Source organism: Cetorhinus maximus, chromosome 12 (genome assembly GCF_964194155.1).
Source record: "Cetorhinus maximus chromosome 12, sCetMax3.hap1.1, whole genome shotgun sequence".
NCBI classification, from domain to species: domain Eukaryota; kingdom Metazoa; phylum Chordata; class Chondrichthyes; order Lamniformes; family Cetorhinidae; genus Cetorhinus; species Cetorhinus maximus.
In genome coordinates this window covers 124399960-124421611 of record NC_135890.1, presented here as the reverse complement: position 1 = coordinate 124421611, position 21652 = coordinate 124399960, and the positions used below count along the sequence as shown (strand labels likewise).

The following is a 21652-nucleotide window of genomic DNA, read 5'->3' as shown; positions in this document are numbered from 1 at the left end:
CTGGGAGAAAACAAGGAGAGAAGAGAAAGATAGAATTGTGGAACAGAATGAAAGGGTGGGCAACAGAATAGATGCAAAAAACAATTACAAACCGAAAAAGTAAATCAAGAAGTTATCCAGATATTTTCTTTATTCAACATTTCAATATTTTATTAAAAAGAGCAGCTGTTCAGGGCTGCTTCATTTCAGCTCCCACACTATACTGTACAAAACCCAATCAGTAAAAAAGGATTCCACTTTGACAATGGAATCAGAATTTTGAATAAAGCAAGCCAAGACACATCGATAAGTCAGCTGAATGCATCCGATCACGTAAACTGCAATGAGCAACTTTATTACAAGGTTTTGTTTTAAAAGTTACAGGAATTAACTTCTAGTATTCATGCTCCCCACTTGTGAGTATACGAAGGGAGGCGGCACTAAAGCAGGTGTAAGGGCAGTTACATGACAGAGGTTCAAGTTACAGGACCAAACAGCATGAGCTGTTAGCTTCAAATTCTGAAGTAAATTGGGCTTGGCTCAGTAATCAAGCGAAAGTCTCCTTGCAACACCACAAGAGCCCAATTATGCATTTCATTGAGGCAGGGGAGCTCTCCCTGATGTCCTGGGTCCAACGTTTATCCTCCAACCAGTATTGTTAAACAGATTATCTGCTCATTGCCATATTGATGAATTGCGGGAACTTGCTGTATGCAATTTGGCTCTGCATTTCCAACATTTCAAAAGTGACTGCACTTCAAAAAAGTATTTAATCAACTGTGAAGTGCTTTAGGATGCCCTGAGCCATTTTATAAATCCAAGTTCTTTCTTTCTTTAAAGCTGTACTTCCCGCCAATGAATGAGTGTAACTTCAAGACACAGAGAAACAACCTACGGTCTGAATGCTCACACTCCAAGGTGATGCACAGTTGCCGAACTCCACAGGCTTGTGGGAAACAAATCGCAGTAGCCAATAATCACAAGACTTCACAGGGTTAGTAATTGAGAAAAGGGCATTTCCTAAAAGTGTGAAGTCATCCTATTGGTTCCTATTTCAAGTCTCCCAGTTTACTCCCCATCTCTCTCAAAAGTAGTAACCTGAAGCTGAGGTACAACCCCATCATGCCCATCAATATTTGTTACAGTGATCATTCACAAAAGGTGAGCCACAGTAGGTTCTAGGAGCAGAGGAAGAATCATCACAACCAAGCACAATCCTGTCTTCGCTCAATGTGCGTTCCAACATAATCAGGGAATTGGAGCTTGAACTGATTTTTCCCATGAGCGCGGAGGGCAGTTACTGTGGTCCCATTACTGTCCCCAGATATCAGCTAATGTAACAGACCAAAGTTCAAATGTCTTTTGAACTGTATGGCATGCACTACACCACATGCCAGAGAATCCTTCCAATATTAAATGTAATGATTTTGCAATTTTGTTAATTTCATTTTTACTTCAAGGTCAATGAAACAGCAGTTAAGTTTCACAATCCATATTAAAACAATGAATGAGAGAAAAATCAGTGCTATAGTCCAGACCCATTGCACTCAAACAAGGCAACTGGAGAGTGGAATTATTAGAATAAGGAAAATCAGCAAAGCATTTCAAAATCTTAGGCGACAGACTAAAAAATCTCATTGCAGTGAAATCTGCAGCAGAACCAAAAATCAGATAATGACGGCTAAATCCACAACCACACGCAATTTGGACATCCCCCATTCCTCATTGTTTGGCTTAGGAAATTCAACAGGATTGTCCTGATTTACTGTAAATTCCTTTAATGCATATATTTCTCATTTGCAAGTACACTTTTGTGGAAAATACAAATAGGATTGGAATTCAATTTTATCAACTGAGTGGTTACCACAAGCTAGATACCTGTCGCTGCACTGAAGCTTTCAAAGTTGGAAGACCAGGTGTCTTTGTGGTGGTGACTGTACAAGAATAGTTGAAAAAAGTTATTAAATAGACAAAGCTCTGGTTAATAACCACAATTACATAAACCAGCTCATTTGCAGCACTAATCGTAGTATCTGTAAAGAGGAGCGATGATGAGCATTTCAGTGTTTTGCTCTGCATCAGGATTGTACCCCCCCCTCCCCCCAACATTGACTTGTTTGTCCTCACAGTGTTTCCAGAATTTTTGTTTCAGATTCCCAGGTTTTGCAAATTACCCCTCTTTTTATCAGAACTAATTTGGCCAACTTCATTATGAGATGGAGTAAAACTGCACCTGCAGCACAAAATAAAAACATTGTGTGTCTACCTTTAGTGATTCTTTGCTGTGCCAGGTCACTAGACCAATACTCACCACTGACATATCACAGACTTTCAGCAACCATGTTAATACTGACTCAAAATCATTCACAAATTACACTCTCATCAGGAAGGGTGGAGGGGGATGGGCACGTTGCGAAGAGCAGAGACTGGGGCAATGTGCTGTTGGTTATACAGCACTGGCTGGCTCTTGCTTTTGAATGTACAGCAGTCTGAGCCTATTGGATCATATGATTTAAATTCCTACCAACAAAGCAGCACATTACAAAGTACATCTGAAATTATCAAATAAAGAATGGATTCACAAGATTTGGCAAGTTTTTACATATATACTGCTTCCCTTTGAGTTAAAAAAAAAAATCAATTGGAATTTTGTTTTCCATAATGTTTACCTGTACGCATACAGGAACCAACATAGGACCACAAAGGACAGAATACAAACACAGATAAGGACCACTGCTTCTCCACACCTTGTAGAACTTTTAAAGAGAATGCTACATTAATTACTCATTGGCTTGGGGTCATTTTATTGGAGACACACTTTTGACTTTAATTTACATCATATCACATCCGATCCACTCGAGATGTGATGTTACATAAACATTTTGAAAAGAATTGGCAGACAGCTGTTTCTGTTTAAATGGTGAAGTTTTATAAACCTGTTCTTTTGAAAGTCTCACAATCCCCACAAGTTTTTAATGCATCAAAAGTCTTTGCAAGCAGTGTCCACTAGCCAAATTCCAAATCATTGCAGATGTCCCCGGTACAAAATAACAAGAGCATTTATGTATACAATGACATTTCCAGCCACTGAAGACCTGCAACCTTCTAAAAACAATCGTGATGATAATCTGGTTTAGACTGTGGTGATAATCAGTTTGAACTGGCAAATTAAGTATTAATTTTCCATCACAAACAAATTCTGGGAGATTTTAACATATAAATGTACCACTGTTCTGGGTTTTATATCAGTTGGAACTTTTATCTTTATATGAAAATGTCACCTGCCCACCCACAAAATATCTTCACTTTTCCGAGGAGTTTTACCTTGCGGGGTTTTAAAATGAGAAATGTTTCAGTTAATGCGGAGATTCCTGTCAATAACTTCACAAACACGCTGACGATTAGAAACCAAAGGTGGCATCGGAAACAAATCATCTCTCTCACCACAGCCAAAGATTAGACACTCTGTCCGCTAGGAAGGTTACAGGTCGTCGGTGGAGTTAACAAACCAAGTGTTATCGGGCCACTGCATAGCCCACAGCAGAGAGGATTATTTTAAATTGCTGTGTTTCCAGAATCGAGTAGCATTCTCTTTAGCTTTAATAGAAATAAAAGTACCTTTGATAGTGTAAAGTTGTGGGATTGTAGAGTTTCATCTGCTGTACCCACCATTTGCTGCCCTAAAGTAATACAAGTTGACCTCTAAACATGAAGGGAAACTATAACTGTAAATTGTACAAAATTGTTGAGTGAAAGATTTTCAAAAGACCCAGTACAAGTAACTCATTCACACCAGTCACGTCTTAATCAGCAACCCACACACCTAATGCTTTTCCTTTTTGTTTGCAGTTTAAGCCCATCATCAATGTTACCAAATAATTACAGCAAAGCAAATAAAAATCATATCCATATGGATTTTTATAAAAACATCCACATCCATAACCGATCACCAAACCCCCAGAGGCCAATTTGGTTCCAGTGGTGAAAACAGATAATGAAAGGGGAAAGAAAATCAGATGCGACAACATTAAAGTGGCTGGACAGAGTTACAGCAAATCTATATTGTAGGTGCTAAACTAACGTAAATTTTCAGAAATCATCCACAGAAATGCACAGCCACTTTAAAAAAACATAGCTGTAGGGAACCACTAATGTTCCAAAAAGCAAGGGCGATCTATGTACAGCACTGCAAACAAATTAAACTGCTTACACACTGTAACAGAGATGCTTTAAAAGTACAGCACTGCAAACAAATTAAACTGCTTACACACTGTAACAGAGATGCTTTAAAAACATTAGCTGGGTTTGTGTATTAGTCAGATCCCTTTTTTGATCGGAGCTGTTTTGGAGCATTAAAAATCCCCTACATTACAACTTGAGGCCTTTGCAAATTATTCTTTAAAACCCACGGACTCCCAATATTGTACTACAAAGGGTTTTAAATAAACAGCAGTAAATGAAGACCATTAACACAGTGCGTGAAAGGTTTTCAGTCACGTGACAAAGTATTGAAAGCTGTTGTGACCAGATACTTTTCAGATTGTGGTTCCGATGCTGAACTTCTAGAAAGGGGTGCTAGACAACCCTCCGGACTTCAAAAAACCTCTTCAGGTAGTAGATCTGTCCGAGAGTCATGGCAACTAGTACCAGAGCTTCAAAGAAAGACCAGAGGACCACTCTGCTGTTCGTGTTGTCGTTGACTGCAGAGAAAACATGATAGAATAAATAGGACTGACCCAGTCACACGATTAACAAAGCTACAAAAAAAAAATACACAAGAAAAAATACAGATCAAATTCATATCAGCCTCATTGACAGTTGTGCTTTGCAATCAAGAGATTATACCGATTCACTCAGTTCCAATTCACAAATTATTGATATCCACCTCTTCTTCAAACTAAAAACTCATTGCTTGTTCTTCTACCTCACGTTCTCCTACAGGTAGCGCTTCAACCGCACGTTTTCAGATTTCTGCCACTTCATAACGAGCTCTTAAGATGGACACAAGGGCAGACTTTCCTCCGTCCCTTTCCAATAGGAATTATCTCCGAACAATGACGGTCTCATCGGAATGATGTGATAGCCTAGCGGTTATGGCACTGGACTAGTAATCCAGTGGTTTAGAGCTCAAACCTCAACAATAGCAAGTTAGAAAATTGCATTTATTAAATTTGGTGATTTGTGGCTGGGCACCAGAAAAGTTACTGTAAAACCTGCTGCTTTGTCGTAAAAGCCTAGCTAGCTCACTCATAGCCTTCGGGGAACAGAACCTGCCACACCTACCAGTAATATGTGATTTAGCCCTTCAAGCCTATTCTGCCATTCAATGAGATCATATACCTGCCTCTGCCCCATATCCCTTCATACATTTGGTTAATAAAAAATTCTCAGATTTAAAGTTAACAATTGATCTAGCATCAATTGCCATTTGCAAAAGTGTGTTTCAAATTTCTGCCACCCTTTATAGAAGTGTTTCCAAATTCACTCCCAAAAGATATGGTTCTAATTTTTAAACTATGCCCTCTAGTCTTGGCTCCCTCATCAGTTCCCCTTAATATCTTGAAAGCATGGATCAAAACACCCCTTATCCGTCTAAATTCCAGGGGATATAACCCTAATTTGTGTAGTTTCTCCTCTCAATTTAACCCTTGGAATCCAGGATATCATTCTGGTAAATCTACACTGCATTCCCTCCAAGGCCAATACATCTTCCCTAATGTCTGGTGCCCAGAACAGCTCACAGTACAACAGGTACAACAGCTGGGGCTTTGTAGAATTGAAGCATGACTTCTGGCCCATGTATTCTAGCTCTCGAGATATAAAGACCAGCATTCTATTCTTTTGATTATTTTCTGTACCTGTTCATGACATTTTAATAATCTATGTACTTTGACCCTCAAGTCTCTTTGGACCTCCACTGTTTCTAGCTTTTGACCATTTAGGAAGTACCTTGTTCTATCTTTCGGACCCAAAGTGAATCACCTCACATTTGCCTACATTGAAATGCATATACCACAGGTCTACTTGGTGTGCCCCAAACTGCAAGATTGACTCTCAATACCCTCAAGCTAAGTAGGAATGGCCCTTGCCAGTATCGTCCACGTCCTGAGAATGAATAAACAAAGCTAAGGAGTACATGGTGTCAACTCGAGTCCACCACACAGTAAGACATGAAACAAACTGGAGGGCAGCGAGCATCTCAGCCGTGCAGATCAACAGGTATGCACTCTGACCCTCAAGCTGTGCCATTAACTGATCTCAAACGAAGCAGAAACTGGCCTCAGCACCCATAGTGCCTACATGGTCAGAGTTAAGTTTGATTGCACTGCCGAAATAAAACACACTGCCCACCCAAGGCCTGATACCAGGCGGCAACAGGAGAGGTCACAACCCCCACAGTGGGAGACAAAAGAAAGCGAAACAATGCACAAAAACAACGAGGTGTACGTACTTGCTCTGTGTATCCTCTCACGTACTTCCATGTACTCCTGCTCATGCTTCACTGCTGTCATTGCCACGGCCAGTTCAGTGATCATTTCTTCTAACTTGTTCTGATGAGCTTTATAAACAAACAGCAAAATCAGCGTGCAGCCTCAATTGTGCATAATATGTTCAGTCATTAAAGCCATTCCTCATAGCAAACAGCCAATTTTCTGAAGCTCCAAAATTTGCAAGTGCTGTCTCAAAAATGGGTAGCAAGACCGATCGCGAATTAGTCTTGAAAATTTTGTAAAATGAAAAAAGTTAAAAGGGACAATTTTGGAAGGTAGAATATCACATTTTTAAAATCTGTTGTAAAATATTAATAGCTCAAAAAGACAGATATAGCTGCAATCACTGTACCTGATCAAAGTTACGGTGACATTCCCCCTATGCTGTTAAAGGCTTAAAATGAATTGCGTGCTTTGGGAGTATTTTAATAAGATAGTAAGGTCACTGAGCAGCAAAAGAATATTCACTAATCTGAGCGATAAAAATAATGCAGTAAATATTGTATTGCATTAGAGTACAAAGATGGCCACGATTGAAAATAAGCGTTCAGAAAGTGACCCAAGATTCACTGTCACACTCAATAATGGTTTTAGCTGTGTTTTAAAGTGAAGGTTGAGGCAGATTATACAGCTGGTTGCTGTGTAGTTTTACTGTAAACACTTCCAAAATGTCAGCAGCAACTGCCCATTTTCAAACTCTGCCTACATCCCTGGGTTAGTAATCGTTAGCACAAACGGCCATTACACAACACTGGAAACATCGACACTATGATTCCTACAATGGAAAGGCAAAGAATTCATTCACAAATACAAAAGAAGTTCCAAAAGCCTGTTTTTGCATTCGCCAGGAGTTTAAGGAAATTACAAAATAAAGATAAAGAGACAGCTGAAAGACACATTAAAAATGTTTACTGGTTGACGTACCATCCCATGTATCCCCACCACCTGAAGGAAAAGGGTAAACAGAAGGACATGGGATAAATAAAAGTTCAAAGTAAAGACACAGTAAGTAAAAGGGGACAAAGTGAAAAACAAGATGCTTTTACATTGCACTGGTGCCTCTGGGCTCCAGAAGTGTGGGTCATGTGCCGCTGTACGGCCTGCTGTGACAGGCAGAGACCAGTCGCCCTAGGACCACTAACAGGTCCTCCGACCTTAATTGCTTTGACAATTTTTCATCTGCCGGCCACTCAAGACCCATATTCCAGGTCCCAGATACACATACACAGGTCTTGTGCACTATAAAAGCTCTGACAATCTAATCACAAATGATTACATAGAGCAGAATATTGTAATGTGCAGCCTCAAACTATAAAGAAACAGAAGACTAAGATACCAAACAAAAGAAGCAAAGCTGATAACTACGATAAAACAGCTTCTCAAGTGAAATCAGAGAATTTTACATGCAGTCGGAAGTATTTAAATGTGCTCTGTACTTAGTCCAAATCCACACAAGGAAAATCTTGGAGATGATGAATTCTCTGAAGCATTAGTCAGAGCAGTTGCATTTAACCAGTTCATTCTACTACTCCTTTCACACTGACACTTTCAAGCATGAGATCTCTATATATATATTTGACGCAAAGTGTTAAACCAGAAGAAATAGACTTAATGCAAATAAATTTGAATATAGCTGCAGAATTTCACACTGCTATTTTCAAATGTTACCCCATAATGTTTGAACCCTTCGCATCTCATTGAACAAATCTCACTGTACGACATAGATTAATCCTTCATCACATTAATAAGATGACATCTGCACATATAGAAATCTACCAGGCACATAGGCATTTTTGGTCAGTTCAATTAAAACAATCTGGAAATCAAACACTGGCACCAGCAAGAGTCATCATGAAGCTTTTCGTTGATGTAAAGACCCAACTTGTTCATTAATGTTCGTCAGTGACATCACCAGACCTTACGCAGTCTGGCCCTGTGTGCAATTTCAGTCCCACAACAACGTGGTTGACTCTTCAGCTTAGCTTAGCAAGCTTTGCAGTGGTTAAAGGAGAAGGCCCAGCACCTCAGTCTCAGGACAATAAACTCATGAATTCATTTAAAGTATTGTTTTATAATTCATAGGAAGCTTCTGTGCTTTGCTTTCACTGTTCTTATATAGCAGTGAAAATCACACAGACAGAAATGAGAAACTGCCTACAAAGAAAATGAAACAGAATAACACAGATCAAAGACAATGGTCAGTGTAAAATAGTGAAATCTAACGACAAATCCATATATTGTTAGCACAATGCTTGAAGCAGGTAATACATGCTGGAGTGCAAAAAAAGAGCAAGACCACCAATTCCACGTAAAGGCGAGAATCTGTGGGGCAAGATTCGAGGAGTTGAGAGTGTAGTCTGGAGAGAAAGTGCTAAAAGGACAGGAACCATATCACGGAATACAAGGTATTAAATGGACGTTTTTTTTCATTCATTCACGGGACGTGGGCTTCATTGGCTGGGCCAGCATTTATTGCCCATGAGGTGGTGGTGAGCTGCCTTCTTGAGCCGCTGCAGTCCATGTGGTGTAGGTACACCCATAGTGCTATTAGGGAGGGAGTTCCAGGATTTTGACCCAGCAACAGTGAAGGAACGGTGATATATTTCCAAGTCAGGATGGTGAGTGACTTGGAGGGGAACTTCCAGGTGGTGGTGTTCCCATCTATCTGCTACCCTTGTCCTTCTAGGTGGTTGTGGGTTTGGGAGGTGTTATCAAATAAGCTACCACACTCCTTGTGAAGGAAGATTTCAAAAAAAGTTTTGCCTGGTTGAATGTCAACCAGAGGAAGGGAAATGAAAAGCCGGCTGTGGGATCATCAGCATGGCTGAAAGAGCAAGGTTTGGAGGAGGTTTTTGAATGCTGAGTGTGTCACAGTGCAGGAGTGAGTTAATGAGTGTCACAGTGCTGCTGGGGGATGAGGGGTGAACATCAACAGACTAAGCCCTTTTCTTTTTGACTTTCCGTGTTACACGAGAATGTTCAATTGCTGCAAAATTTGTCTTATAATTTAGGCAGAAAAAAAAGTTATTCTCAAGGCTTAGGTAAACCCCAAATGTGGTAAAAACGGTTCACTGTGTGCTGCTCTAATTGTCAATGTCCCTATTTAATCAAAAACGCAAATAATCAACACCCGCCCCTCAACGGGGCTATGAATCCCAGTTTCCTCCCACCAAGTGTAAAATCCCACCTTCTGTCTCCATATCATGTCCTTTCGGTGCCTCTCCAATGTCAATAGTGAACATCACAATCTTGGGGGTCATTGTGGACATTCTGTTGCTGAAACAGAATTTATAAGTTCCGTCCATGTGTGCAGCAAATGTGTATTTTCCACTGGACTCCCGGTCCCCCTTATAAATATTTTTACTATCTGGTCCTGTTATCTGTAGGAAACAAAAAATAAATATCACTGAATGTGACACAGGTTCTAGCAACTGTGAAAGTACATGGGAAGAAGTTTTACTTTCTCTTCACCCCCAAAAGGGTATAACACATTAAAGACTGATAATAAAAGATGTACAATTTTTACACCAGCAATATGATGCAAATTTTTGTCACCAACCCAACTAGCCATCTATAGATTGGTAAGGGGCAGGATGTTTAGAGGGGGTATGAGGAAGAATTTTTCCACCCAGAGCGGTGGTAATCTGGAACTCTCTGTCTGAAAGGGTGGTAGAGGCAGAAACCCTCAACATTTAAAAAGCATTTGGATGTGCACTTGCAATGCCATAGCATAGAAGGCTATAGGCCTAGTGCTGGAAAATGGGATTAGAATAGTTAGGTACTAGTTTGGCTGGTGCAGACTCGATGGGCTGAAGGGCCTTTTTCTGTGCTGTAGACCTCTGTGACTGTAAACAGTGATGGAAATTACCAAATTGTAATACAAGGTTTAATTAACAGTCAATTCTGCCAGAAGTGGGAACCCACAAACTTTGAACCATCTTCTCTTTTCAGATAGTGATGTGCCTGCTGTTCATTTCCAGCCGTTCCTGTAACCACACAAACATTGATAGTGATCAAACTTTCCATGATTAATAGTGTGGCAGTTACTTTAAAGTGATTTATCATACTGTGTTTCTACAAAAACAAAACGTAAAATGAGGGTGCTTCTCAATCAACAGTCTCCCCGTTGTCCCGTGGATTGATTCAAATTTATTCTGCAAACGGCCTCAGACAAATGCTTTGCAAAGTCGGCCAACTTTAGACAGCCTGAAAGCCACTATCAGCAATCTGCTCACTAATCTGAATTGCAGGGTCTCAACAGAATAGTCATTTTTGTTGAAGGAATGTGTTAACTCTACCAAAAATGCCAACCTGGCCCTATTCAACCAGATAGCTGAACAACAATGAGCTAGCTCACCATCCTGCTGTTATCTCACACTATCAACAATCATACTGATTACGTGTCATATTCATGATTACAATTTAAGTGAAATATTAATAGAAAACATTGCCAATATCCACAGCTGAATCATCTGAAAAAATAACGGACAGAGCAACAGACTGGATGGAGTTAAATTGTCCATATGGTATCAGCTACTTGACAAAACTTTAGCGTTAGATTTGCAAAACTAATTGCTGTACAATTTTTAAAAAGTTATTTTTCCATTTTATTTCAAAAAGAGATGTTAAGTCAAGCATGGGGTATGTTAGCAGTGCCTTGGACACAGCACTTGTGGAAAAACTTCTTACCGTAGCAGGTAAGGTCAGCAGAGTTCAGTTCTTCAAGATTAATGTTTGAGTACACTAACTACAAATAAACTTGATGGAATCTACACAACTACACAAGCAACAAAAAGAACATTGAGGTCCAAAAACTACCTCTTCCAATGCGACATGCAGATTTTAAACAGTTGGATACTCTACATATTTCATTATTGATGACGCTTAACAGCACAGGAGGTCATTTTAGTCTATCATGCCTGTTTTATGGTGAAAAGACACGCTAGAACAGATACAAAAACAGAAATACCTGGAAAAAAACTCAGCAGGTCTGGTAGCATCGGTGGAGAAGAGCACAGTTGACGTTTCGAGTCCTCATGACCCTTCCACAGAAACCTTCTCCACAGATGCTGCCAGACCTGCTGAGTTTTTTTCCAGGTATTTCTGTTTTTTGTTTTGGATTTCCAGCATCCCGCAGTTCTTTGCTTTTATGCCAGAACAGATAACTTGCCATAATTGGTATGCTTTAGTGCGCTGTATCGCCAAAGTACACTCAGAGCTACTTTTCACATCAAGCAGGCATTTTGATTGTGGGTCATATGAATGAAGTAATAGCACAAAAAGCATCTGCTTTCAGAAACTTATCCCTGACAGGAAAACCACCCGCCAGTGCCAGCCTATCTTCCACACATTCTCCACGACAAACATTAAGGTGCTTATTATGTATAAAATGCACATTAAACATTGCACAAGTTTAATGACACAGGCGGTTTGAGCCCCTGCGACAGGTTTTACCCCAGACCCAGGGCTGTGGAGATAAGAACAGGAAATGCTGGGAGAACTCGGCCAGTCCGGCAGCATCTGTGTGGAGACAGGGCTAACGCTTCGAGTCCCATATGCCTCTTCCCCCCAGAGCAGGACAGTGAGGCCTTCTCCCCAGGTCGGCTGCAGCGGACTTTATTTAACGCTGACCCCGGGTGAGGGTGTCCCTCAGCCTGGGGAAGGGGCAGGTTAGTAAATCACCCCGCGGGGGGGGGGGGGGGGGCAGCTGAGCGCCGCTGTGAGCTGGTCCCTCTCTCTGCCTGAGGCCTACTGGGCGCCCGCTTACCTCCACATCGATGTCCAGGAAGCCGCCCTCGGCCACCTCGAAGATCAGCCCCATCTTGGTGCCGGACGTGACCTTCTCGAAGAAGCACTCCTCAGCGTGCGCATCGATGCTGACGAAGTAGGCCGAGGCGCCGCACAGGTAGGAGAGGAGGCCGAGCAGCACCGAGCACTCGCCGAGCGTCAACATCTTCAGATCCGCGGCCTGTCCACGCCGCTCCGAGCCCGCCTCACCGACTGCCACGTCACAGCAGCCGGCCCGGGGCCCTGCGCCTGCGCGCCTGCATTTTCAGCACTGCATTCTGCGCAAGCGCGACCACGGGATGCGCCGTTCTGGCTGCGCACGGAATCCCCGCCCCTACTCTTCTTTTCGGGCTGTTTTGCTGCCACGTTGTCGCTCTGATCATCCAGTGACTAACACCTCATCTCATCTTCCTTGCTTCCTATACCGTTTAGTATCCCAGTAAGCCTAAACCCCCCACTAGTTTCTGAGATAGAAAGTCATGGGTTCAAGTCCCACTCCAGAAATTGAGCCCAAAATCTAGGCTGACACTGTCCGTTCAATACCAAGGGAGTGCCGCACTGTCAGAGGGTCAGTACTGAGGGAGTGCTGCACTGTCAGAGGGTCAGTACTGAGGGAGTGCTGCACTGTCGGAGGGTCAGTACTGAGGGAGTGCTGCACTGTCAGAGGGTCAGTACTGAGGGAGTGCCGCACTGTCAGAGGGTCAGTACTGAGGGAGTGCCGCACTGTCAGAGGGTCAGTACTGAGGGAGTGCCGCACTGTCAGAGGGTCAGTACTGAGGGAGTGCCGCACTGTCAGAGGGTCAGTACTGAGGGAGTGCCGCACTGTCGGATGGTCAGTACTGAGGGAGTGCCGCACTGTCGGAGGGTCAGTACTGAGGGAGTGCTGCACTGTCGGAGGGTTAGTACTAAGGGAGTGCCGCACTGTCAGAGGGTCAGTACTGAGGGAGTGCTGCACTGTCGGAGGGTCAGTACTGAGGGAGTGCTGCACTGTCAGAGGGTCAGTACTGAGGGAGTGCCGCACTGTCAGAGGGTCAGTACTGAGGGAGTGCCGCACTGTCAGAGGGTCAGTACTGAGGGAGTGCCGCACTGTCAGAGGGTCAGTACTGAGGGAGTGCCGCACTGTCGGAGGGTCAGTACTGAGGGAGTGCCGCACTGTCGGAGGGTCAGTACTGAGGGAGTGCCGCACTGTCAGAGGGTCAGTACTGAGGGAGCGCCGCACTGTCAGAGGGTCAGTACTGAGGGAGCGCCGCACTGTCAGAGGGTCAGTACTGAGGGAGTGCCGCACTGTCAGAGGGTCATTACTGAGGGAGTGCCGCACTGTCAGAGGGTCAGTACTGAGGGAGCGCCGCACTGTCAGAGGGTCAGTACTGAGGGAGCGCCGCACTGTCAGAGGGTCAGTACTGAGGGAGCGCCGCACTGTCAGAGGGTCAGTACTGAGGGAGTGCCGCACTGTCACAGGGTCAGTACTGAGGGAGCGCCGGACTGTCAGAGGGTCAGTACTGAGGGAGCGCCGCACTGTCAGAGGGTCAGTACTGAGGGAGCGCCGCACTGTCGGAGGGTCAGTACTGAGGGAGCGCCGCACTGTCGGAGGGTCAGTACTGAGGGAGCGCCGCACTGTCGGAGGGTCAGTACTGAGGGAGCGCCGCACTGTCGGAGGGTCAGTACTGAGGGAGCGCCGCACTGTCGGAGGGTCAGTACTGAGGGAGCGCCGCACTGTCGGAGGGTCAGTACTGAGGGAGTGCCGCACTGTCGGAGGGTCAGTACTGAGGGAGTGCCGCACTGTCGGAGGGTCAGTACTGAGGGAGTGCCGCACTGTCGGAGGGTCAGTACTGAGGGAGTGCCGCACTGTCGGAGGGTCAGTACTGAGGGAGTGCCGCACTGTCGGAGGGTCAGTACTGAGGGAGTGCCGCACTGTCGGAGGGTCAGTACTGAGGAAGTGCCGCACTGTCAGAGGGTCAGTACTGAGGGAGCTCTGCACTGTCGGAGGGTCAGTACTAAGGGAGTGCCGCACTGTCGGAGGGTCAGTACTGAGGGAGTGCCGCACTGTCGGAGGGTCAGTACTGAGGGAGTGCTGCACTGTCAGAGGGTCAGTACTGAGGGAGCGCCGCACTGTCAGAGGGTCAGTACTGAGGGAGTGCCACACTGTCAGAGGGTCAGTACTGAGGGAGTGCCGCACTGTCAGAGGGTCAGTACTGAGGGAGTGCTGCACTGTCAGAGGGTCAGTACTGAGGGAGCGCCGGACTGTCAGAGGGTCAGTACTGAGGGAGCGCCGCACTGTCAGAGGGTCAGTACTGAGGGAGCGCCGCACTGTCAGAGGGTCAGTACTGAGGGAGTGCCGCACTGTCACAGGGTCAGTACTGAGGGAGCGCCGCACTGTCACAGGGTCAGTACTGAGGGAGCGCCGGACTGTCAGAGGGTCAGTACTGAGGGAGCGCCGGACTGTCAGAGGGTCAGTACTGAGGGAGCGCCGCACTGTCAGAGGGTCAGTACTGAGGGAGTGCCGCACTGTCAGAGGGTCAGTACTGAGGGAGTGCCGCACTGTCGGAGGGTCAGTACTGAGAGAGCGCCGCACTGTCGGAGGGTCAGTACTGAGGGAGCGCCGCACTGTCGGAGGGTCAGTACTGAGGGAGAACCGCACTGTCGGAGGGTCAGTACTGAGGGAGTGCCGCACTGTCGGAGGGTCAGTACTAAGGGAGTGCCGCACTGTCGGAGGGTCAGTACTGAGGGAGTGCCGCACTGTCGGAGGGTCAGTACTAAGGGAGTGCCGCACTGTCAGAGGGTCAGTACTGAGGGAGTGCTGCACTGTCAGAGGGTCAGTACTGAGGGAGTGCTGCACTGTCAGAGGGTCAGTACTGAGGGAGTGCTGCACTGTCCGAAGGTCAGTACTGAGGGAGTGCCGCACTGTCAGAGGGTCAGTACTGAGGGAGTGCCGCACTGTCAGAGGGTCAGTACTGAGGGAGTGCCGCACTGTCAGAGGGTCAGTACTGAGGGAGTGCCGCACTGTCAGAGGGTCAGTACTGAGGGAGTGCCGCACTGTCAGAGGGTCAGTACTGAGGGAGTGCCGCACTGTCGGAGGGTCAGTACTGAGGCAGTGCTGCACTGTCAGAGGGTCAGTACTGAGGGAGTGCTGCACTGTCAGAGGGTCAGTACTGAGGGAGTGCCGCACTGTCAGAGGGTCAGTACTGAGGGAGTGCCGCACTGTCGGAGGGTCAGTACTGAGGGAGTGCTGCACTGTCAGAGGGTCAGTACTGAGGGAGTGCCGCACTGTCAGAGGGTCAGTACTGAGGGAGTGCCGCACTGTCGGAGGGTCAGTACTGAGGGAGTGCCGCACTGTCAGAGGGTCAGTACTGAGGGAGTGCCGCACTGTCGGAGGGTCAGTACTGAGGAAGTGCCGCACTGTCAGAGGGTCAGTACTGAGGGAGTGCCGCACTGTCAGAGGGTCAGTACTGAGGGAGTGCTGCACTGTCAGAGGGTCAGTACTGAGGGAGCGCCGGACTGTCAGAGGGTCAGTACTGAGGGAGCGCCGCACTGTCAGAGGGTCAGTACTGAGGGAGCGCCGCACTGTCAGAGGGTCAGTACTGAGGGAGTGCCGCACTGTCACAGGGTCAGTACTGAGGGAGCGCCGGACTGTCAGAGGGTCAGTACTGAGGGAGCGCCGGACTGTCAGAGGGTCAGTACTGAGGGAGTGCCGCACTGTCAGAGGGTCAGTACTGAGGGAGCGCCGCACTGTCGGAGGGTCAGTACTGAGGGAGCGCCGCACTGTCGGAGGGTCAGTACTGAGGGAGCGCCGCACTGTCGGAGGGTCAGTACTGAGGGAGCGCCGCACTGTCGGAGGGTCAGTACTGAGGGAGCGCCGCACTGTCGGAGGGTCAGTACTGAGGGAGCGCCGCACTGTCGGAGGGTCAGTACTGAGGGAGCGCCGCACTGTCGGAGGGTCAGTACTGAGGGAGCGCCGCACTGTCGGAGGGTCAGTACTGAGGGAGTGCCGCACTGTCGGAGGGTCAGTACTGAGGGAGTGCCGCACTGTCGGAGGGTCAGTACTGAGGGAGTGCCGCACTGTCGGAGGGTCAGTACTGAGGGAGTGCCGCACTGTCGGAGGGTCAGTACTGAGGGAGTGCCGCACTGTCGGAGGGTCAGTACTGAGGGAGCTCTGCACTGTCGGAGGGTCAGTACTGAGGGAGTGCTGCACTGTCAGAGGGTCAGTACTGAGGGAGTGCCGCACTGTCAGAGGGTCAGTACTGAGGGAGTGCCGCACTGTCGGAGGGTCAGAACTGAGGGAGCTCTGCACTGTCGGAGGGTCAGTACTGAGGGAGTGCTGCACTGTCAGAGGGTCAGTACTGAGGGAGTGCCGCACTGTCAGAGGGTCAGTACTGAGGGAGTGCCGCACTGTCGGAGGGTCAGTACTGAGGGAGCGCCGCACTGTCAGAGGGTCAGTACTGAGGGAGCGCCGGACTGTCAGAGGGTCAGTACTGAGGGAGCGCCGCACTGTCAGAGGGTCAGTACTGAGGGAGCGCCGCACTGTCAGAGGGTCAGTACTGAGGGAGTGCCGCACTGTCACAGGGTCAGTACTGAGGGAGCGCCGCACTGTCAGAGGGTCAGTACTGAGGGAGCGCCGCACTGTCAGAGGGTCAGTACTGAGGGAGCGCCGCACTGTCAGAGGGTCAGTACTGAGGGAGCGCCGCACTGTCAGAGGGTCAGTACTGAGGGAGCGCCGCACTGTCGGAGGGTCAGTACTGAGGGAGTGCCGCACTGTCGGAGGGTCAGTACTGAGGGAGAGCCGCACTGTCGGAGGGTCAGTACTGAGGGAGCGCTGCACTGTCGGAGGGTCAGTACTGAGGGAGTGCTGCACTGTCGGAGGGTCAGTACTGAGGGAGTGCTGCACTGTCGGAGGGTCAGTACTGAGGGAGCGGCGCTGCACTGTCGGAGGGTCAGTGCTGAGGGAGTGCTGCACTGTCGGAGGGTCAGTACTGAGGGAGTGCTGCACTGTCGGAGGGTCAGTACTGAGGGAGTGCTGCACTGTCGGAGGGTCAGTGCTGAGGGAGTGCTGCACTGTCGGAAGGGGCATTACCAAGGCCCTAATTGCCCTCTCATAAAAGATCCCGTGGCAGATGAGTTCTCCATGATATCTTGGCCAATATTTATCCCCCAGGCAACATTACTGAAGCAGATTATTACATTGTTGTTTGTGGGATCTTGCTGTACAACTGAGTGTTATAATTCCCACTTTATAATGAGAGGTGGTGGCATGGTGGTATTGTCACTGACTCGTATTCCAGGGACCCAGGGTAATGCTGTTGGGACCTGGGTTTGAATCCCACCATGGCAGAAGGTGGAATTTGAATTCAATAAAAATCTGGAATGAAAAGTCTGACAATGCCAATGAAACCATTGCTGATTGTTGTAAAAACCCATCTGGTTCACTAATGTCTTTTAGGGAAGGAAATCTACTGTCCTTACCTGGTATGGCCTACATGTGACTCCAGACCCACAGCAATGTGGTTGACTCTTAAAATGCAATTAGGGATAGGCAATAAATGTTGGCCTAGGCAGTGATTGATGCCCACATCCCATGAATGAATTTTAAAAAACGGACGTGATGTGATTTAGGAAGTTCTGAGTTCTTTAAATGTAAGTCCCTTTCGTAAATTCCTTTTGGTATTTATTTTTCAAGCAACAATATAATTCCTTTTTAAATGAATTTATCAACTCTGCTTCAAAATGGATTTGTGTAAGAAAAGTCCACATTCTAACTCAGTAAGGAAATTATTTCTAACCTACCCTTTAATTCTTACTCTTTTAAATTCATTCTCCATTGCTAATTTTACGCTGACCAATGGGAATAATCTCTCTCTATTTACTTCATCAGGACCTTTCATGATTGTGAACATCTTTATCACATGCCATCTCTTAGAGCTAGTGAGAAAAGCCTAACGTCGCAGGTTTTTATAGCGTCATCTCACTATAAATAATTTTCTTGCACACAAAATGTTAACCTGTCTCTTTCCAGATCCTGACTCGCTTGTATATTTCATAAGATGATAAGAAATCAGAGCAGGAATAAGTTTTGCAGGCCCTTGAGTCTGTGCTACCGTTCGATGAGATCGTGGCTGGTCAGCCTCAAACTTACTTTCCAACATTTTATGTGTTTTTTTTCTGATTTCCACTTCTTGTTAAATTACAACAATGTGCATTCATACCACACAGAGTGGAACAAAATAGATGGGCAACAGTCAGACAGGTACATAACACAGTGAGTGTGTGCAGGTGATGGAGGCTAAGGTATCAATTCCAGTGTCAGTGACAAGTGGACTTTATTGTCTTGGATAGTGTTGAGATTTTTAAGAATCCCTGTGTGGCTACAACCATCCTGGGAGGTAGAGAATCTTGCAACACTCCTGGTTTGAATCTTGTAGATGGTGGAGGGGCTTTTGAGGGGTCAGGAGGTGAGCTACTAGCCACAAACTACTCAACCTCTGCCATACTTTTCTGGCCATATTGATATAGCTGGTCCACTTAAACTCATGCTCATTGGTGGCCCTCAGGTTGTTTATGGTGAGAAGATTGGTGATGGCAATGCTATTGAGGATCATGGGAAATGGCTGGGGTTTCTCCTGTTCCAGATGATCATTACCTGGAACTACTATAGTGTGAATGTTACCTGCCACTTGTCAGCCCAAAGTCTGAACCTTATCCAGATTGTGCTGTAGTCTGGCACAAGATGTTTATTATCATAGGTGTTGGATCTGAACATGTGAAATTATCGGGGAATAATCACCACCTGTCTTTGTGATGGAGGAAAGGCTATTCTATTAATGTAGCAGCTGAAGATGGTTGGGTCTCAGAGACTTCTCTGAGGAATTCCTGCAGCAAAGTCTTGGGACTGCAAAGATTGACCTCTGACAACCCACAGCTGTCTGTCAGATAGATTTCCAGCCATACAAACATACGAATTAGGAGCAGAAGTCGGCCACATGGCCCCTAGAGCCTGCTGATCATGGCTGATCTAATTGTGGCCTCAACTCCTCTTCCCTTCCTACCCCCCTATAATCTTTGACTCCCTTGTCAATCAAGAATCTAACTCAGCCTTAAAGATATTCAATAATTTTCCCTCTACCACTCTCTGGGGAGGAGAGTTCCACCCACTCAGGAGGCTGAGAAAAAAATTCTCCTCATCTCCATCTTAAATGGGAGACCCCTAAATTTTAAACTTTGTCCCATTGCTCTAGTCTCTCCCACAAGGGGAAACATCCTTTCAGCATCCACCCTGTCAAGTCCCCTCAGGATCTTATATGTTTCAATAAGACCACCTCTCATTTTTCTAAACTCCAGTGGTTACAGGCCCAGCCTGTCCAACCTTTCCTCATCAGAAAACCTCCCTCATCGCAGGAATAATTTGAGTGAACCTTCTTGAACTGCTTCTAATGCAATTATGTCCTTTCTAAAATGAGACCAAAACTATACACATTACTCTAAATGTGGTCTCACCCCCAATGCCCTGTATAACTGCAGCAAAACATCTCTACTTATATATTCCATTCCTCTTGTGATACATGACAACATTCCATTTGCCTTCCTAATCACTTGCTGTAACCGTATACTAACTTTTTGTGATTTATGTACCAGGACACCCAGATCTCTCTGTACCAAAGAGTTCTGCAACCAGGTTTTAATTTATTCATGGGATGTGGGCGTCGCTGGCTAGGCCAGCATTTATTGCCCGTCTTTAATTGTCCTTGAGAAGATGGTGGTGAGCTGCCTCATTGAACTGCTGCAGTCCACGTGGTGTAGGTACACCCACAGTGTTGTTAGGGAGGGAGTTCTAGGATTTTGACCCAGCGACAGTGAAGGAACGATGATATATTTCCAAGTCACGGCAGTGAGTCATTTTGAGGGGAACTTGCAGGCGGCGGTGTTCCCATCTATCTGCTGCCTTTGTCCTAGATGGGAGTGGTTGTGGGTTTGGAAGGTGCTGTCTAAGGAGCCTTGGTGCATCTTGTAGATGGTACACGCTGCTGCCACTGTGTGTCGGTGGTGGAGGGAGTAAATGTTTGTGGATGTGGTGCCAATCAAGTAGGGCTGCTTTGCCCTGAATGGTGTCAAGCTTCTTGAGTGTTGTTGGAGCTGCACTCATCCAAGCAAGTGGAGAGTATTCCATCACACACCTGACTTGTGCCTTGTAAATGATGGACAGGCTTTGGGGAGTCAGGAGGTGAGTTACTCGCTGCAGGATTCCCAGCTTCTGACCTGCTCTTGTAGCCACAGTATTTATATAGCTAGTCCAGTTTATTCTGGTCAATGGTAACCCCCAGGATGTTGATAGTGGGGGAATTCAGTGATGGTAACGCCATTGAATGCCAAGGGGCAATGGTTAGATTCTCTCTTATTGGAGATGGTCATTGCCTGGCACTTGTGTGGCATGAATGTTACTTACCACTTGTCAGCCCAAGCCTGGATATTGTCTTTGGACATGGACTGCTTCAGTATCAGAGGAGTTACAAATGGCGCTGAACATTGTGCAATCATCAGCGAATCATCACATCTGACCTTATGATGGAGGGAAGGTCATTGATGAAGCAGCTGAAGATGGTTGGGCCGAGGACACTACCCTGAGAAACTCCCGGGCAAATCCCATGGAGTCCCTCCAAAGTCTCAACTCTGTCAAAGACTTTGGAGGGTTCCGACTTACGTACCTGCATAGTTACCCAGGAAATGTTAAACAGAAAAACCATGTCTAGCTCCTGGGTAACTAGTAACTATACAACGGACCTTCCCCCCCCCGACCCTCTGATTTGCCCCCGACCCTCTGACTCCTCTGACTCTCCCTCAGCCTTGCCAACCTTCCCTGACTATCTGACACCCCCGCCCGACCCACTCCCCTGACTCTCCCCTGCCCCCCACCTACCTAGCCTACCACCCTGCCACTTACCCATTTACCTCACTCACACTCATTCACTGACACACTGAAAAACTATTTAAATGTCCCAAAGCTTCTCAGTGTGTTGGTAAACGAAGGCTTACCTAAGTGCAAAAGCACGGCTTTCTCTTTAATTTGGGAGATGAGAATTTTTTGTTGGGTAGAGTTACTGACAGAGTTAATTGGATTTGGCCTGTGGGAAGTGTGGAATACGGCAAATAGCCTTTCATGAATTCATGATTTCTTTGATTGTTAATCTTTTAAAATGTATTTGATTTTTGTTTTCTAATCTAATAAAGTACCACCTTTCTGTTTAATAACCATACCATATATTGCCACATGGAGTAGTTGAGGCAAATACCTTAGATACCTTTAAGAGGAATCTAGATGAGGGAGAAAGGAATGGAAGGATGTCCAGATAGGGTGAGATAATATCAGGTGACAGGAGGCTTGTGTAGCGTATAAATACCAGTACAGACCT

The 21652-nt window shown here is 46.2% G+C and overlaps 1 protein-coding gene across 3 annotated transcripts; it reads right to left on the bottom strand.

The window, feature by feature from the left end:
• Positions 1-1740: 1740 nt before the first annotated feature.
• tmed2 (transmembrane p24 trafficking protein 2) lies at positions 1741-12494 on the bottom strand. 3 transcript variants are annotated; one of them, XR_013578251.1, is made up of 6 exons: positions 12238-12493; positions 9658-9850; positions 7395-7415; positions 6431-6538; positions 4247-4679; positions 1741-4184 (listed from the first exon to the last, which is right to left on the bottom strand). XR_013578251.1 is itself a non-coding variant. In XM_078554600.1 (5 exons), the coding sequence occupies exons 1-5, from the start codon at positions 12421-12423 to the stop codon at positions 4555-4557; spliced, it is 633 nt and encodes a 210-aa protein (XP_078410726.1). In that variant the 5' UTR covers positions 12424-12493; the 3' UTR covers positions 1741-4554. The 3 variants fall into 3 exon arrangements, 2 of the variants coding, with proteins under 2 accessions (XP_078410726.1, XP_078410727.1); XM_078554600.1 differs by having other exon boundaries at positions 1741-4679; XM_078554601.1 differs by lacking the exon at positions 7395-7415 and having other exon boundaries at positions 1741-4679; positions 12238-12494.
• Between the last annotated feature and the right edge of the window lie 9158 nt (positions 12495-21652).

Coding starts and splice junctions, on each gene's coding strand:
- tmed2 (XM_078554600.1), bottom strand. CDS start 12,423: ATGTTGACGCTCGGCGAGTGCTCGGTGCTGCTCGGCCTCCTCTCCTAC. Junction 7,416..9,657: donor ACATGATATGGAGACAGAAG/GTGGGATTTTAC, acceptor CTTTTCCTTCAG/GTGGTGGGGATACATGGGAT. Junction 6,539..7,394: donor TGGTGGGGATACATGGGATG/GTACGTCAACCA, acceptor TTGTTTATAAAG/CTCATCAGAACAAGTTAGAA.